The sequence below is a fragment of the Panthera leo genome, chromosome C2 (genome assembly GCF_018350215.1).
Source record: "Panthera leo isolate Ple1 chromosome C2, P.leo_Ple1_pat1.1, whole genome shotgun sequence".
Taxonomy (NCBI): Eukaryota; Metazoa; Chordata; class Mammalia; order Carnivora; family Felidae; genus Panthera; species Panthera leo.
Window position 1 is genome coordinate 74960087 of NC_056687.1, and position 19235 is coordinate 74979321.

The 19235-nt window shown below is 40.5% G+C and overlaps 1 protein-coding gene across 6 annotated transcripts in view; it reads left to right on the forward strand.

Annotated features, from left to right (window-relative positions):
- LOC122229800 (probable cation-transporting ATPase 13A5) overlaps positions 1–19235 on the forward strand; it is a 115233-nt gene that overhangs the window by 33394 nt on the left and 62604 nt on the right. For all 6 annotated transcript variants that reach the window (XM_042955292.1, XM_042955289.1, XM_042955286.1 and 3 more), the window contains 3 exons: positions 7585–7719; positions 16652–16724; positions 17509–17637. In XM_042955292.1, coding sequence (XP_042811226.1) covers positions 7585–7719; positions 16652–16724; positions 17509–17637 — 337 coding nt within the window. The remainder of the gene's footprint in view (positions 1–7584; positions 7720–16651; positions 16725–17508; positions 17638–19235) is intronic.

The window sequence follows — 19235 nt, forward strand, 5'->3', positions numbered from 1 at the left end:
TTGCTTTGGGATGCAGAGTTTTAAATATATCTGTCAAGTCCATCTGATCCAATGTATCATTCAGGGCCCTTGGTTATTGACCATGTGTCTAGATGATCTATCCATTGTTGTAAGTGGGGTATTAAAGTCCCCTGCAATGACCACATTCTTGTCAATAAGGTTGCTTATGTTTGTGAGTAATTGTTTTATATATTTGGGGGCTCCCATATTCAGCACATAGACATTTATAATTGTTGGTTCTTCCTGATGGATAGACCCTGTAATTATTATATAATGCCTTTCTTCATCTCTTGTTACAACTTTTAATTTAACGTCTAGTTTGATATAAGTATGGCTACTCCAGCTTTCTTCTAACTTCCAGTTGCATGATAGATAGTTCTCCATCCCCTCACTTTCAATCTGAAGGTGTCCTCAGGTCTAAAATGAGTCTCTTGTAGACAGCAAGTAGATGGGTCTTGTTTTTTTATCCATTCTAATACCCTATGTCTTTTGGTTGGCGCATTTAGTCCATTTACATTCAGTATTATTGTAGAAAGATATGGGTTTAGAGTCATTGCAATGTCTGTAGTTTTCATGCTTGTAGCGATGCCTCTGGACATTGCCTCAAAGGATCCCCCTTAGTATCTCTTGTAGGGCTGGTTCAGTGGTGTTGAATTCCCTCAGTTTTTGTTCGTTTGGGAAGACCTTTATCTCTCCTTCTATTCTAAATGACAGACTTGCTGGATAAAGGATTCTCGGCTTCATATTTTTTCTGTTCATCACATTGAAGATTTCCTGCCTTTCCTTTCTGGCCTGCCAAGTTTCACTAGAGAGATCCATCACGAGTCTTAGTCTCCTTTTATATGTTAGAGCACGTTTATCCCTAGCTGCTTTCAGAAATTTCTCTTTATCCTTATATTTTGCCAGTTTCACTATGATATGTTGTGCAGAAGATCGATTCAAGTTACATCTGAAGGGAGTTCTCTGTGCGTCTAGGATTTCAATCCCTTTTTCCTTCCCAAGATCAGGGAAATTCTCAGCTATGATTTCTTCAAGTACACCTTCAGCACCTTTCCCTCTCTCTTCCTCCTCTGGAATACCAATTATATGTAGATGATTTCTCTTCAGTGCATCATTTAGTTCTCTAATTACCCCCTAATACTCCTGGATTTTTTTATCTCTCTTTTTCTCAGCTTCTTCTTTTTCCATAATTTTATCTTCTATTTCCCTATTCTCTCCTCTGTCTCTTCAATCAGAGCTGTAGTCACCTCTATTTTATTTTGCAGCTGATTAATAGCATTTTTTATCTCCTCCTGGCTGTTCCTTAGTCCCTTGATCTCTGTAGCAATAGATTCTCTGCTGTCTTCTATACTGTTTTCAAGCCCAGCGATTAATTTTATGACGATTACTCTAAATTCACTTTCTGTTATATTGTTTAAATCGTTTTTGATCAGTTTGTTAGCTGTCGCTATTTCCCAGAGTTTCTTTTGAAGGGAATTCTTCCGTTTCATCATTTTGGATAGTCTCTGCAGTGGTGGGGAACTGCAGGGCACTTCCCCTGTGCTGTCTTGAATAACTTGCATTGGTGGGTGGGGCTGCAGTCAGACCTGATGTCTGCTCCCAGCCCACCACTGGGGCCACAGTCAGACTGGTGTGTACCTTCTCTTCCCCTCACCTGGGGGGGGATTCACCATGGGGTGGGGTGGCCTGACTGGGCTACTTGCACACTGCCAGGCTTGTGGTGCTGGGGATCTGGCGTATTAGCTGGGGTGGACCAGCAAGGTGCACAGGGGTGGGAGGGGCAGGCTCAGCTCGCTTTTCCTTTGGTGATCTGCTTCGGGAGGGGCCCTGCAGCACCAGGAGGGAGTGAGACCCTCTGCCGGAGGGGATGGATCCACAGAAGCACAGTGTTGAGTGCGCAGTGCAAGGAAGTTCCCTGTCAGGAAATGATTCCCTTTGGGATTTTGGCTGGGGGGTGGGCGAGGAATATGGTGCTGGTGAGCACCTTTGTTCCCCTCAAAGCTGAGCTCTGTTGTCCGAGGCTCAACAATTCTCCCTCCCATTGTCCTCCAGCCCTCGAGCTCTCTGAGCAGAGATGTTAACATATGACCTTCCACATAAGTCACGTTTGCTGTCAGAACACACTCCATCTGGCCCCTCCGCTTTTGCAAGCCAGACTCAGGAGCTCTGTTTTGCCGGCTGGCCGCCCCTCTGGCCGGCTCCCTCCCACCAGTCCGTGTAGCGCGCACCACCTCTCCATCCTTCCTACCCTCTTCCGTGGGCCTCTCGTCTAGGCTTGGCTCAGGAGAATCCATTCTGCTAGTCTTCTGGTGGTTTTCTGTGTTATTTAGGCAGGTGTGGGTGGAATCTAAGTGATCAGCAGGATGCAGTGAGCCCAACGTCCTCTTACGATGACATCTTCCGGAACATCTCCTACCCCTATTCTCTTTTTGATGATTTTAAACATATTAGTTTTGTCTTTCTCTGGTTGCTTTATTATGTCAATTTTTTTGGGAATGACTTCTTTGTTAGTGGATTTATTTATTTTTTAGAATATTTTCTTAGTGTGCTTTGAAGTTATTTTTTTCCTTCTTTTTTTGATTTAACTTTATTTTTTATTTTTCTAAATTTTTATCCAAATTAGTATATGGTGAAGCAAAGATTTCAGTAGATTCCTTAATGCACCTTACCCATTTAGCCCACCCCCTTCCCACAACCCCTCCAGCAACGCTCAGTTTGTTCTCCATAGTTATGAGTCCCCCTCATTTGTTTTGTCCCCCTCCTTGTTTTTATATTATTTTTGTTTCCCTTCCTTTATGTTCATCTGTTTTTTCTCTTAATGTCCTCAAATGAGTGAAGTCATATGATTTTTGCCTTTCTCTGACTAATTTCATTTAGCATAATTCCATCCACGCGGATGAAATGTCAAGATTTCATTCTTTTTGATTGCTGAGTAATACTCCATTGTATATATATACCACATCTTCTTTATCCATCCATTGATGGGCATTGGCTCTTTCCGTACTTTGGCTATGGTTGATAGTGCTGCTATCAACATGGGGGTGCATGTGTCCCTTCGAAACAACACACCTGTATCCCTTGGATAAAAAGCACACTTGTATCTTTTGGATAAATGCCTAACAGTGCAATTGCTGCGTCATAGAGTAGTTCTATTTTTAGTTTTTTGGGGAACCTCCATACAGTTTTCCAGAGTGGCTGCACCAGCTTGCATTCCCCCCAGTAACGCAAGAGATCCTTTTTCTCCTTGCCAACATCTGTTGTTGCCTGAGTTGTTAATGTTAGCCATTCTGACAGGTGTAAGGTGGTATCTCATTGTGGTTTTGATTTGTATTTCCCTGATGACGAGTGATGTGGAGCATTTTTTCATGTGTCAGTTGGCCATCTGGATGTCTTCTTTGGAGAAGTGTCTACTCATGTCTTTTGCCCATTTCTTCACTGGATTATTTGTTTTTTGGGTGTTGAGTTTGATAAGTTCTTTGCATATTTTGGATACTAACCCTTTATCTGATATGTCATTTGCAAATATTGAAGTTATTATTCTTTGTGATGGTGATGGAAGCTCTGGTAGTGATGGAGGCAGCTCTGGTGAGCTGCCCTTAAGTGGTACTTCCCTTGTCTACATTTCTCTCTTTTTCTCTGTGTCCACTGTCCCTGTAGGATGGCTCTGAGTTTGCCTCTTGGTAGTCCCCATGGCCCTCAGTTCAGAACCAACTCCTGTAGGGTGGGGCTCTACTCCCCAGGATCAAGCATCTTCAGGCCTTGAGCCAGCTTGGGTTTGGCCAAGTTCACAGTGGCACCATGAACTTTGTTCTTTTCCATTTTGCCCTCTGCCAGTGAACAGCTGCTGGTTGTGACTTTCCTTGGCCTCTGTTCCTGGGTCAGAGAGCAAGGCTGGTTTTGTCCCCTGCCGCTGTGGCACACTGTCAATCATATTCCCTGTAGCATGAGTCCCTAGCCCACCACTCTCCATTCCTTAGGTGGAGCCCAGTGAGCTGATTGTGCTAACCTCCACTCCATACTGCACATTTCTAGTCTATTTCTAATCCACAACAGTGGTCACTTTGTTTAGCATGGTCACATGTTAAAAGATAATTAGACTTTTATTTAGAGCAGTCTTCAGTTCGCAGAAAAATTGATTGGCAGGTACTGAGATTTCCCACATACCCCATGCTCCCCACATATGCAGTTTCCTCCACTATCAAAAAGCCAGCTGCTGTTTAAACTTCCTGTTCAAATACATTTTCAGTTTGTCAAAGATTCTCCCAGGTGTCAATTTGGTTATTTTGAAAGGAGTGGTAGTATTTTCTCCATCTACTTACTAAGCCTTCAGTAGGAAAAAAGCAAGTAATACTACTTTGTATTTTGGTTTCAAAAGAATATTGAATAAGGGAGTTAAATTAATTATGATGGTGTTGTTTCTTATACAAGAAGTATTTAACCACATTTTCTACTGAGTTTATATAAACTCAAAATCGTATTATCATTAGTGTATCATCTACAATTAGAGCATTTTATGCCAAGCAAAGAGAAGAGCTATATTTTGTAAGAAAAGCATGTTGCAATGGAAATAATAAGAAACATTAAAGAACAAAAAGCTTTGTTAATGCACAAAATATATCCAAGTGTTTAAGAAACTCTTAAAATGCAGCCTATTAACTTACTAACTGGATGTCAGTTCACTGTGAGGACTAAAGTAGAAGTTTAATATATTAGAGAATATAGAAAGTAGAGGTAACAGAGTGGCACCAGTTTTAGGTAATATTTCATCTAATTCATAATCATTGTAAAGAGCACTTCACCAAGAAAATAATCCTTGTTTTGGTCAGATGGGTTTTTTCATTCACACTAGGTCTGTACATCAGATGACTACATCTACCTTCTCAGGTTTGCCCTCTCTGCTATCATTATTAACAGTGGGGCCAGCAGGACCAAAATGGGGACAATTGAGGGAATAAAAAAAGTGAAAGGTATAATAAAGAGACCAAAATATATGTGCATGGATGGCCAGCTTTGGGCTTGTGATACATTCTTCCCATGAATTTCACTGCAGTTTTGGGTAAGATGACTCCCACCCCCCCATCCCGTTCAAAGGAGGGGCCCATGCTGATGTGCCTGATGCTCAGAGCATCTTGCTAAAAACCTGTGATGTGACGAATATGTTATTTTTCAACAATCTGGATAAAAATGCAGTCTTCTATTTTCATCACACAACTTGACTCAATCTGCAGCATGTGAGTATGGGAAGAAGAAACTGCAATAAAAACGGTCAGAGATCTGGGGCGCCTGGGTGGCTCAGTCAGTTGAGCGTCCGACTTCGGCTCGGGTCACAATCTCGCGGTCCGTGAGTTCGAGCCCCGCGTTGGGCTCTGGGCTGATGGCTCGGAGCCTGGAGCCTGCTTTGGATTGTGTCTCCCTCTCTCTCTGCCCCTCCCTTGTTCATGCTCTGTCTGTCTCTCTCTGTCTCAAAAATAAATAAATGTTAAAAAAAAAAAAAAGGTCAGAGATGAAGTGTGTTTTAAGAGACTGAATTCTCCATTGTAGGTAAATAATGTTTAGAAAGGTAAATCGTTAGATTTTGATATTGATAAAACATTTTTCAAAATTCAAAATAAATAAGAATAATCAATTTTTGACAGGCTCTGAGTGCTTAAAATAATTTTGCTTCCACCATAGCACATGCTATGTGCTTGACACTGACTCCACTGAAACTGAGTTCTAAGTGAATTCATAAATATTAGAGATCATTGTGTGTTGTAAAAAATGATTTAAAAAGTCGATAAAATGACATCATCTGTTTTTTCTTCCAAGATTTTATTTAAGTTCAAGTTAGTTAACATGTCCTGCGTTATTGGTTTCAGAAGCAGAATGTAGTGATTTATCATTTACATACAACACCCAGCGCTCGTCACAAATGCCCTCCTTGATGCCCTTCACCCATTCGACCCAACCCCCCATATACCTCCCTTCAGCAACCCTCCATTTGTTCTCTATAGTTAAGTCTCTCATGGTTTGCCTCCCTCTCTGTTTTTATTTTATTTTTCCTTCACTTCCCCTGTGTTCCTCTGTTTTCTTTCTTAAATTCCACATATGAGTAAAATCATATGGTATTTGTCTTTCTAAGCATATACTTATTTGCTTAGTATAATACACTCTAGTTCCATCCACGTTGTTGCGAATGACAAGATTTCATTCTTTTTTGGTGGCTGAGTAATGTTCCATTATATACATAGACCTCCCATGTTCTTTATCCATTCATCAGTCAATGGACATTTGGGTTATTTATATAATTTGGCTATTGTTAATAGTGCTGCATAAATATTGGGGTGCATGTGCCCCTTCAAATCAGTATTTTTTTTGTATCCTTTGAATGAATACCTGGTAGTACAATTGCTAGATCATAGGATAGTTCCATTTTTAACTTTTTGAGGAGCTTCTATGCTGTTTTATAGAGTGTCTGTACCAGTTTGCATTCCCATCAACAGTGTAAGAGGGTTCCCCCTTCTCTGTATCCTTGCTAGCATCCATTGTTTCCTGAGTTGTTAATTTTAGCCGTTCTGACAGGTGTGAGGTGGTACCTGGTATCTGGCAGTGGTTTTGATTTGTATTTCCCTGATGATGAGTGATGTTGAGCATTTTTTTCACGTGTCTGTTAGCCATTTGAATGCCTTCTTTGGAGAAATGTCTGTTCATGTCTTCTGCCCATTTCTTCACTGGATTATTTTTGGGAGGTTGAGTTTGATAAGTTATTTATAGACTTTGGATACTAGCCCTTTGTCTTATATGTCATTTGCAAATATCTTCTCCCATTCTGTAGGTTGTCTTTTTAGTTTTGTTGATTATTTCCCTTGGTGTACAGAAGCTTTTTTTCTTGATGAAGTGCCAATAGTTCTTTTTTGCTTTCATGTCCCTTGCTTCTGGAGATGTATCTGGTAAGAAGTTGCTGTGGCCAAGATCAAAGAAGTTGCTGCCTATGTTCTCCTCTAGCATTTTGATGGTTTCCTGTCTCACAGTTAGGCTTTTCATCCATTTTGAATTTATTTTTGTGTATGGTGTAAAAAAGTGGTCCAGTTTCATTCTTTTGCTTATTGCCATCCAATTTTCCCAACACCATTTGCTGGAGAGATTGTCTTCTTTCCATTGGATAGTCTTTCCTGATTTGTTGAAGATTAGCTACCCTATAGTTGTGGGTCCATTTCTGGGTTCTCTATTCTGATCCATTGATCTATGTGTCTGTTTTTGTGCCAGTACCATACTGTCTTGATGATTACAGCTTTGTAATATAGCTTGAAGTCTGGAATTGTTTTACTTTTCTTTTTCAACATGACTTTTTGATACTGAGGGTTTTGGTGGTTCCACACAAATTTTAGAATTGTTTGTTCTTGCTTTGTGACAAAATGCTGGTGGTATGTTGATAGGGATTGCATTGGATGTACAGATTGCTTTGGGTAGTTTAGACATTTTAACAATATTTGCTCTTCTAATCCATAAGCATGGAAATTTTCTCCATTTCTTTGTTTCTTCTTCAATTTCTTTGAAATGATGTGATCCATGCAAGTGACACACATGCTGTTTTTGTACTTGCAGGTTTTAAATCCATTCTACGTGTTCCAAGCCTTTACCCTAACTTTGTGGCTGTCTCAAGGTTACATAGAATACTCTGTGGCCATCATCATCTTGTCTATTATCTCCATTGTCTTAAGTGTGTATGATTTGCGACAGGTAAGAGCTAAAATCACATTTGGGTTCTATTAAGCTTATGGTGCACAAGAAGCAAAGCCTATGGGTTTTCCACTGACAGCAAGGAGTAGCTTTGTGAAACTTAAGTCATAAAGCAAAAAAAACAAGGGCTTACTAAATGTGAGAACTCAGGAGGAGATCTTCAGAAATAGCAGGTAGATGTAAATGTCTTTGCAAACCCGGATTTATCGACTGAAGGCTGACCCGCATACAGTGTTCAGAAGGACTCCGAGGCTGTATCTGAGTATGGTGGGAAAGAATGCTTTGATGGATTAATGATGACAGCATACCTTTCCATCATTGTTCATCTCATAGCTATTTAAATTTTTTTAAATGTTTTAACTTATTTTTGAGACAGAGACAGAGCATGAACAGGGGACGGTCAGAAAGAGAGGGAGACACAGAATCTGAAGCAAACTCCAGGCTCCGAGCTGTCAGCACAGAGCCCGACATGGGGCTTGAAGTCGCAGACTGTGAGATCATGACCTGAGCTGAAGTCAGATGCTTAACCGACTGAGCCACCCAGGCGCCCCATCTTGTAGCGATTTAAAGTCTTCCTTTTTAAAAAATAGTCTTCTTTTTTAAGTTTATTTATTTTGAGAGAGAGCAAGTGAGCATGAGCAGGGAAGGGGAAGAGAGAGGGGGAGAGAGAGAATTCCAATAAGGCAACATGGGTCTTGATCTCATGAAATACTAGATCATGACCTGAGTTGAAATCAAGATTCAGACGCAGCTGACTGAGCCATCCAGGTGCCCCAAAATAATCAGTCTTCTAAATGAGATAGCAGTGCATTCTGAAATAGAATTTTGCTGAATATTACTTATAACTCCACAGTCCCTGCAAGTCTCAGCCCCCACAGTATCTTTCTAGAAAACGTTTGGCTACTTTGCTTAAGAATCATCAGCCTGAAAATCAGGAGGCAACCCCAAAAACGATGTCTCACTGTATTTTCTGTATGTTTTTGAAAACTTGACTATGGAATTAGCTTTGTAGAGATGGGGCTGGGGGCTGGGCATTGTTACGGTACACTGTGTCAGCCTGTCAACTCTACTGCACTGTTGAAACTGCCTAGTCTCAAGTTTCATCCTTCATCTCCAGGGAAAAAAACTAAGATCCAGGGAGCTTGTTCCAAATCAGAGTTTGGTTTTGTGACAGAGTCAGAGCTTCTGGCTCCTCATAAAATGAAATTCTGCCACATGTGCGATATTTCCTTAGCATAAGGCACTTTCCAAAGTAGTGTCACAGCTGGGAATGAAAGTCAAACACAAGTGTTGAGAAGGGAGATGAGTTCTCGATGTCCACACAGTGAGCACTGGGCACAAGTCAGAAAGGCAGACGTGGGGCCTTTACATAAGCCTAACTGAAAGGGAGCTTTCATTCCTATTCCATTTCAGTGGCTCAACAATATTAAATCTAATATCGGCTCGTTATCTGGTTTTAGATCCTACAAATTTTGAGTTATGAAGTCCTTGATGAGAAATGAAAGACAATAGATATGTAAAGAGTTAGGAAACAGGATCTAAAAATGAAAAGTTAGATGAATGGAGATACTTTGAGCTGGAGACCAGGCTACTAGGACTTTGTTTTGTTTCTGGTTTTCTGCCTTTTTAAAAAGTGAGTACCTAGGTGTGTTTTTTCACAAACTAATTTATATCCCAAAGATGTGAAGAGTGACCAGCAACTTGCCTGGCTGCCGAGGCCTGGGGGAGAGTAACTGTCTTTCTGGTGAACTCTGGGCCTTTGAGCAAAAGCATGACCATAGACACCAAGACAATAAAGATCTGACTATTCTGCTGAGTCTCAATAGAAAAGTAGAGTGTCCTAAGCTTTTACCTTAGTCATTTGATAAAGGTATGTAATGTGAAGCCAGCAGATAGAATTTCTAGTTTCTGGGTTTTGAGAAATCTTTCCTTAATAGAATATCTGATTTGATACGTGCAAGCCATTCATACACTTTCTGGCTTAAGTCACACATCAGTGAATACAGCCCTTCTCGCATGTCGTTCCTTCCACTGGGGCGACATCTACGCACAGTCACCCGGATATATCGTCATAAACCATCCAAGTGTTCGCAGGAAAAACACAGAACTCTCTGAGGCCTTTTGGGAGGGAGAACTTATCTAGTCAGATTGAAAACCTCCCCCTTACCTCTCCTGTTTGTGTTACTTGGTGCTGTTATAATCAGTTTCCTCATCTGTAGAAGGTGTGTATGTGTGTGGGCACGTGGGTGTGTGTTGGTGTTAGAGTTGAGCGAATTAAATGAAACAATCACTTTGAATACTTATATTTCTGGTACATAGTAGGCACTTAGTAAAATGTTAGTTCTTGTTATCATTGATATTGCTGTTGCTGTTTTTATTATTAAAAGTTAGGGAAAGTTGGCAAGGGACAGATGGGAGGGGGAGGGGGTACAGAGATTGAAGAGAACAGGAGGCAGCATGGGACCATCGGGACAGGGCTGGTAACAACTGCTGGTTCACTCATATGAGCCCGAGGACTCTGTTTTCCTTGGGCTCACTTTCCTCAGCTATATACATGGTGGAGGTTATACCCTACTTTTTTAGGTCTCACCATTTTAGGATTCTATCATTTTGCCAGGGCCACTGACAAGGAATGAAAAAAAGCCCTTGAAAACTTTAGAATGCTAGTAAGAAATTTTCTGGCCACTGGAAATCTGAGAGCATGTGCTGCAAACTGGAGTTAATTCCTATTGGACCCTAATAGTGTTCACTTGGACTTTAGTCCTAAACTACTCAAGTCAGGATGTGTATGAAGAATAGAAACCTGTCTAAATTACCCTAATCATCAAAGGGATATGTACTATAAATATGTACCAGTAGCTCATAGGACCCAAAGACATGAAGTACAGTGGACTTTAATGGAGCCTGTACCCATGAACTTGGGTTACTCTCTCCAGCCTCGTATTCCCTGACAAGCATGAAAGTAGTACACATATTTTGGGGCAAGCACTGCAACCCCCCTCCTCTTAGAACTCTGGCAGCCTGCAACTAGTTTGCTCTAGGTGGCTCTCTCTTTCCACTGGCACACATAGTTGGAACGGGGGTATTTGACCCAGCGGAAGCCAGTCCATCAGCAGGAATGATGCCCATATATCTTTTAGCCTGGGATCCAAGCCTAAGACTTGAAGCTATCTGTCATGCTCTGTCAGGAATGTGATCTGAAAAGTGATGCTAGGACCAGGGTGGCAACCCTTGATCCTTGTGTGTGGACAGCAGAGAAAAAAACTTGCACAAAGAACGAACCAAATACACAGAGACACAGAGGTGAGCCATATGGAGCCCAGCAGAAAGGGAGAGGGCAGAGAGACAGAGACCGAATGAATAACCTACTCTTCATAGCATTTCCTGCTCTTGTTTGAAGCCTTTGGGAGCTCTGGCTTCACTTCCCACCTTAGGTTAGTGAGATGTCCCTGCATCTTCACAATTTCTCATCTGCTTAAACCAGTTTAACCAATTTCTGTTGCCTGTAATCAATGGGTCCTAAGTAAATGTGGTGTTACCACTTGATGTGTTACACCCCTTACAATATTTCCACATATTTCCCCTGACTTAAATACATACTTCCCATCTACATGTTTATGACAAATTTCAGTCTCTCCTCAAGTTCCTTTACACTATTTTTTTTCATTTGGAACGTAGGTATAACTGTCTTTAAGGAAACAGAAAAGAAATATAGAGATTCCTGTGTGGGAGTTGGGAAGGGTTACAGAGAAAAGAGGTTTGATTCAATACTCTAGAGGGCAATGTTTCAGTGAGAGAATTAGTCAAGATTCCTAAGCTCCTGACCCATTAAGTCAAAATATCCAAGGTAACAAGAGGAATCTGTGCTTTTTCACAGTTTCATAACAGGTGCTTGTCATGCATTCTGAAAGCTTAAGAGCTGTTGTTCCAGAGGAATCCACCAAAAGACAAATTCAAGCACTAAGATCCCCAATACATATATTTATTTATTTATTTATTTATTTATGTCATCATTAGCTAAATATATATTTCATTTTTTCTCCTCTATAAGATGCAGAGAAATACAAGTTTATGTGGAGATTTACTTATGTATTTGTTAATTTGTTTCAATAAAACAGGAACATACTTTGTACATTAATCTGGAACTTGCATTTGTCACTTTACAATAAATATAACGGCTATCTACCAAGTAAATAAATAATTCTAAATCACGTTTAAAAATAACGGTGTGAAATTCCATGGTATATCATAATTTGTTCAGCCATTCGTTTATTTCTAGAAAATAGGGGGCTTCCTTTCCAATTTTTGCCACCACAAGTATGCTGAATTACACACAACTACAATATAGATGTGTCCTTACATATGAGTGTTTGCATTTGTTTTTAGTAAAATAATCAAAAGCCAGGTTGCTGAATCAAAAGGTATGTATATTTTGGATGTTAATAGATCCTGCGATATTTATTATTTTCTTAAATAAAATAACAGCAACATATGAGAGTATCCATTTCTCCAGATCCTCACCAGTGTTATATATTGATGTTTAAATTTTTTTTAGTCTAATGTATTTTAAAAAAATTGTGTCCCAATGATGTTTTAATTTATATTCCACTAATTATTAGTGAGATTAGATACATTTTCCTCCAAAAGATATATGCATTTTTGTTTTCTATTTATTGTCTCTTTATATCCATCATCCATGTGGAAAAGTTTTCTTTCTTAGTCTATCATTTTTCCTCTGACTTGACTTTTGTCAGATATTTTAAAATGTGTGCAGTCAAATATGTTTCTCTTTTTTCTGGGTTTCTGCCTTTCTTGTTTTGCTGCTCAAGTGCTCTTCTAAAAGTAGGCATGCTCTGTTCTATTTGTAATTTTCTCAATATTTATTTTAAAATCTTTAATGAATCTTAAATATTCAGGTTCTACATCTTAAAATCCCTACATGTCTTTGTTTAAAATAGTAACTGACCTGGGAACTTCACTTGATGGCAGAACTGCAAAAGCTTTAACAAGGAGACATTAATTCCATTAGCAGTTAATATTTGGGGTTTTTTCCAAGTTTTATTGATTTATTTTGAGAGAGAGACAGTGCGAGGGGGGAGGGACAGAGAGAGAGAAATACAGAGAATCCCAAGCAGAGTCTAAGCTGTCAGCACAGAGCTTGATGGGGCACTTGAACCCACAAAACCGTGACATCATAACCTGAGCCGAAACCAAGAGTCGGACTGTTAACTGACTGAGCCACCCAGGTGCCCTTGCAGTTAATATTTGTTAACAAAAGCTTATCAGACCCAAACTCTAAGGGATCTTGTAACATTATACAAAACGGGCCAGTTGCCTGAAACTATTTTTGCAGTTTAAATCACAAATGCTCACCAATCAATATTTCTTTAGCACAATTTGTAACGGGCTCCCCCCGTCTGTGACAGATGTGCTTGTGTGGGGCATGGCAGCCTCTAAAATGATACGCATGTGGTTGTGGTGTCCTCCCACCACCTGAGACGGAGGGATGGGGACAATCAGGGAGGTGAAGTGACTTGCTCGGTAATCGTGGCTATAGATCCCAGCCCCGGGTTTCCTGATTCTACATCAAGTACTTCACACTGTCCCACGGAGCAAAATCTCAAAGAGACCTATGCGTTTCCTTGCAGCAGTAAACGATTGATAATTTTATTACGAAAATATTTGGGAAAGGGGCTGCTAGAAATGGAAGGAGCATCTACTGTCATTTACAAATCATGCTAAAGATATAACAGCTTTTGAAAATTGCAAGAGGGGAGGTGTTTGCAGGAGTGGAATAAACTATCTTTCTGCATCTACTGTGGCCCCAAATCATGCAGCAAAGAGAGAGGCACCTTGCCTACGCCAAGAAACACCCTCGGCAGCCCCTCTCTAACAAGTTTGGTGTAGGTATGAGTGTAAATTGAGCTGGCACTCAACTGTATTTACACTGAGCCGTGTTGCATACTCTATTGCTGGCTCCACAGGCGGCCACTAGAGATAGCACTGAGAGTATCTGACCCATGGTGCTTTGCCTTTAGCCATGACTGAGCTGGGCTCAAAAGACACCTGAGTTAGTGCCCTCATTACTCATCTCTGGAGGAAATCCAGCCACAGCAAACACAAGGACACACAGCAACAGATGCCGGAATAATAACAATATGCAAATTAGCCTTGGAAACTGATCCTGGTCCCACTAAACCGGGACTGGAGAAACCAGAGGGGGCCTAATGAAAATCAGGCAACGAGCTTCCAAATCACGGCAAGCATCATAGCACCTGCTTTCTCCTAGCTGGTTGGTTGTCATAGAAACCTGTGTTTGTAGAGTTTCTGGGTACATTAGCTCAGAGAGGAAGCTTATATTATCCTTCTCCAGTGTTGTCGGGAGACGTGGAACAATTCAGTTCTATTAAGTAAATGTTTGCTGAGGGCCTACTATGTGACAGACTCCAGGGGTACATAGATGAGTGTTTGGCTCTTTGAACCACCTGCCTCACACAGGAGACCTGACAAGAAAACGCCTGTAATGGAATTGGTCATACACTAATACAGGCGGAAACACAGGGAGCAGAACAATGAATTCTTTCTGAGATGTTAGAGACTTATGGAGTGGCGGTGACGTTTGAGCCAGACTTTATGTGAAGGATTAGGAGTTTGCTGGTAGAAAACCTGGGTGAGCATTCCAGGTAATAGCTTGAACGAAGGCATGGAAGCATGGCAGGTTTCGCAGAATGCTAAGCCTGATGAATAAATCCAGCTTGATGCCATAATGATTTTTGAGAGGGCATTTTGAACTTATACTTCACCACTTCCAAATGTGTTGATTATCATCCTCTTAAGCTAGGGTGAAATTCTCATGGCAGTGGCTAGAAGAGTTTGCTAAGCAAGAAAGTAACTTAAAGAAATTTATAACAAAGGAAGGTTATTTATCTTCTTAAAGGAAAAAAGCTATTTTCAAACACTTTAGGGGAACATATTCATCAACAGAAAAGGCTTTAGAGTCAGATAAACCCAGGTTTTACTGTCAATCTTAATACTTAGTAAGTAAATGATTGAAGACAAGTTACTTTAACATTTCCAAGACCCTGGTTTGTTTTTGTTTTTTGTTTTTTGTTTCTTTTTGGTCATTTTATTTTGTTATATGTACATTGGAGACAATAACATCATAGGATTATTTTGAGGAGAAAAAAAAAATCAAGCAATACATTTCAAGTGCTTACAACAGTGCCTGGCACGTAGGAGTTGCTTACTGTTTTAAACTGCCTAATAATAATAATACTGTGAGCCATTTATAAACCCCAGGTTATTTCTTCTATGAAGTCTTAGGGGCTTTGACTAAATCTCTGATATGCAAAACATATCCGTATCAGACATGTTGAGTTTTGAAGGAGCTTGAAAATGATTCAATTCAATGTCATTTGTTTACAGAAAGAACAAGTAACATAAAGTGAAATTTCTTATATACAGGTACATGGCTGGTTAGTGGGTAAACTTGACCCACGACTCAGGAGTCCTGAATGAATCCAGTGTTCTTGTCCCAGAACCACGGCTGACTTTCTCGCTACTACCCATCAGTAAAATGGATGCCCCAATAGGGAAGCCTCAGAAAGTCAAGTTAGGGCAATGACTATGTACCTAACAAACAGCAGTAGCATTTCTTCCATTCAGTTGTTCCAAATGATTGAAGTGTTGCCTTTCCTAAAAAAAATGGAGTAAATAAGAAATTGTTCTGTATAAATAGAAACACCAAATTTATTAATTTCTCTCAAGAGGAAAATTGTGTAATTGTGTGTAATGTTTATCTGGTGACATTGGCTACCTTAAAAATCATCAAGAGGGCAGATAAAAATAATTTACCCTATCATCTAAAAGGGAAAGTTTTATACTTGAATTAGGTTAAGCTATGTTTAAAGTACTGTTGACGGTATTCAGATCTCTTCTACTTAGAAGTATCCAAGTAAGTGACGTCCATACAGAAGGAGGCAGTGCCTTCCAGGGATGCCTCTGCCAATGGCGTCGCCTACAGTCAGTGTATGGAACTGTGTGGACAATTTGCCCTCACTCCTCTGCCTTCCTGTCTCCTGAGTTATCCCAGTAGATGCTGCCTTCGCTTCTCCAGGCTGCTTCCATTTCCTCCACTTAGCCCAGGGTGGTATCTCAGTGAATTCCACCCTAAGCAAATCTTCCAAGGGGATGCATTAGACAAAACAATGCTGTTTTTGCAACAGCAACTTTCTTATTAATCATTAACCCTTGCTGAGCTCTTACCATCGTAATGAGTAATATCCAAAGGGATAACTAAGAGAAGCATTACTTAAATTTTGAAAACCCTCTAGAAGAGGTACTGTTAATATCTCCACTTTCAGATGAGGAAAAGGGAGTTAACTAAGCTGAATAATGCCTAAGGGGAAGCACTAGGGTTCTGGAGCATCATGGCTTCAGTCTCCAGACTGACCCAATAGGAAAATCCACCAGTTTGTAAAGGAGGGGATAAAATTCCACGTAAAATCAAAACATAACTCAAATATTCCCAGGCTTTTACAATGGAAAGATCAAATTCATTTTTGTTGTTTTATAGACAGGAAAACGGGTACCGAGAGGGAACCTAATCTGTTCATGGTCTTGTTCTTCCCTTGTGTCATTGTGCGCCCTTAAGAAGTACAACCTCGGGGGCTTAGCGTTGGTCCTTGGGGACAGTGGTTGTGCATTATGTTTCCTGGAATTGAAATAGCACTAAACTAATTACCATATTTGTTGCTATAAGTCGGGGGTTGGCTGCAGTAGGAATTGGGGCAGGGAAGCAGAAACGCTAGAGTGTGAGCCTTTGCCCAAGGAAGTTTTGCTGTGTGACAGGCTTGGTATTTACAGTATTGAGATCATGTGGTTTTCCGGTTATGGACTATCTGATACTTAAACGTTGACTTTGAATTGGTAGCAATCAGTGAAGCTGCACAACCTTGTGGAGGATCACAACAAAGTCCAGGTTACAGTCATGGTAAAGGACAAAGGTACGTGATATGTTCTGCCATCTTCAGCATCCTGATATTTCAGAGTGGAACCAGTCCCATTTGTTATCGATTATTAGTTGAGGAGAAAACCTCTTCTGATGAAACCCAGGACGGAGGCTAAAGTAAGGTAAATAAGACTTTTAAGATGACAAACTTAAGGAGGAAAGGTCAGGCAAACGCTGACCTGCTTTTCCAGGACCCAGACGGTGAGCACCTCACTGAATTTTGTACCCTGAGTACCTTGCATGCCTCCTCCTGATTGAACCATTTTGACCCAGTGTCTGAGTCACTTCCAATTCCCTCTGCCTTCCCATATTTCACTCGCTGGAATGTTACTGGGTAAGCTTTCTTGAGGCGTTTTGATTTCCCCAACTAATGATCCCAAACAGACCTTGAATTCTAACACTTCAATCTGTTATCCAGAATCCAGACCCGAAGAATGCTTGTAAATGGTATTTGCTCTGACTTACCCTGGGTTGGGGTGGCCATGGCTCTCTGTAAGGAGCAGGGAGCTGCAGCCCAGAGTAGCAGAAACTGGCTGGGTGGTTCATCCCAACAAGTGCCCTCCTCCCAGTGCTCATCCCAAGTGCCCTCCTCAATGCCCATCACCCACTTTCCCCTCCCCTGCAACCCCCATCAACCCTCAGTTTGTTCTCAGTATTTAAGAGTCTCTTGTGGTTTGCCTCCCTCCCTCTCTGTAACTTTTTTAAATTTTTTTCCCCTTCCCCCATTCTTAAGTAAAAACAGGAAAAGGTCAGCCAGTCACGGGAACTTTGTTGTGTAGGTTTGCAGAAGCTGGAATCCCATCTCTTGGTTCCTGGGGATACTCTTATTCTTCCAGGAAAAACTTCATTGCCATGTGATGCTATCCTGATTGATGGAAGCTGTGTGGTGACTGAAGGCATGCTCACAGGTAGGCCATTGCCATGGAGCTGCTTCTTTCCTGTCCAACATCTCGGCCAAGAGCAAAGCAGATCAACATATCCTTACCTGCCTGATATTAAGATATTGAAAGATAGGTGAGGTAGACACGGCTAGGCTATTCATGCAGGTGAAGACTCCATAAATGCAAACGGGATAAAATGTATCCCGTTTATATAATGTATACCCGTAATAAAAGAATCAAATGATAATAAATACAAAATTAGAAGAAAAGTCTAATATATGTGATTGGTTAATTTCCTGATGCGTGGGGTGAATAAGATCGTTTGGTTCAGAGGACGGTGAGAGAATAGACTACTTGATGCACGATGTCTTCATAAACATGAGCATGGTTTACACACCTATCCAAACAGAACACAACCGGAAACCAACAACTCTTATAATTGGCAGGATGCAGAGATTTTATACAGCCCTGCTCTCTGTAGATGGAAAACGGAGCCCCAGTTTTTGCTGGAAGAGTATTGAGTTGAACCTTCAGGAAAGTCAGTGTAACATTCTGTTCTTTAGAATTGTGTTTCCAGTTGATCCGACCAAGCAGAAAGCCAGTTTTCTTGTAACAACGATTTGAACTGTCGTCCTTGCTCTCATTTGCGCTTTGTAAAGTTCACTTGAATTTGTGTAATTAGGAAGGCACTATTTAGAAAATATTCTTTAGGCAAAAACCAAAACACATGGGACATCATGATGAGAGAAGAAACTATACAACAACACAAAAATAGAAAGAATGTGTCTTTCGTGCTTACAAATTGTTGTATTTTTCTGTTCCCAAGTTGCTAAAGACAGGAAAACACACACACACACCTTTTTAATATCACCTAAATGTAAAGAGAATCATCGATTCCTAAATTGTTCAACACAAGCAGATTTCACATTAAAAATGGGTCTGCTTAATTTAAAATTGAGACAAGGAAATGTAGTAAACATAACTATGCTCGGTATAATTACAAAATGCCCCTTTAGTGTGTTGAAATCGAACTGCCTTATAATGATAGTGATGAGGATTTGCATACTGATGATATCTTTCATCCGGAATGTTGCCATAGCACCCAACGTGCAAACCTCATGCCCAAGAAAAACTGGCCTCCTAAACCAAAGACAGCAACTGTCTCACATTTCCCAGCAGCCTGCCAGTGAAGAATGGCTTCTCTCATTGGTGACAGAGCATGGCTGTGAGAAAAAAGGGAAGGAGAGATCGCAGTGTTTACTCCGCTGGGTCTACTGACTGGGGTGCTTGGTTCTTGCCTTACTTCTGAGGAAAACTCAGAGAAAGAAATGGTAGAGTTGGCAAACAAAGCTGCCTTTCAATGTGCAAAACTGACCTAAAATGATCTTAAGCAGTGAGTGGCTTTTCTTAGGTCTACTTCTAGAAAAAGAAGGTCACCAGCATTAATATCTGTGTAAACTATGTACTGGTAAAAATCCGTTTTAGAGACAGACACATAAAATAGAAATATACTTCTTTCTCATTGTTTTCTTTGGAAAGATCTAAGACCATCATACTCTAAATACTTTATTACATAGTCTACATAGATCTGCCCACTCACGTATACATTTGTAAAAAGGATCCTG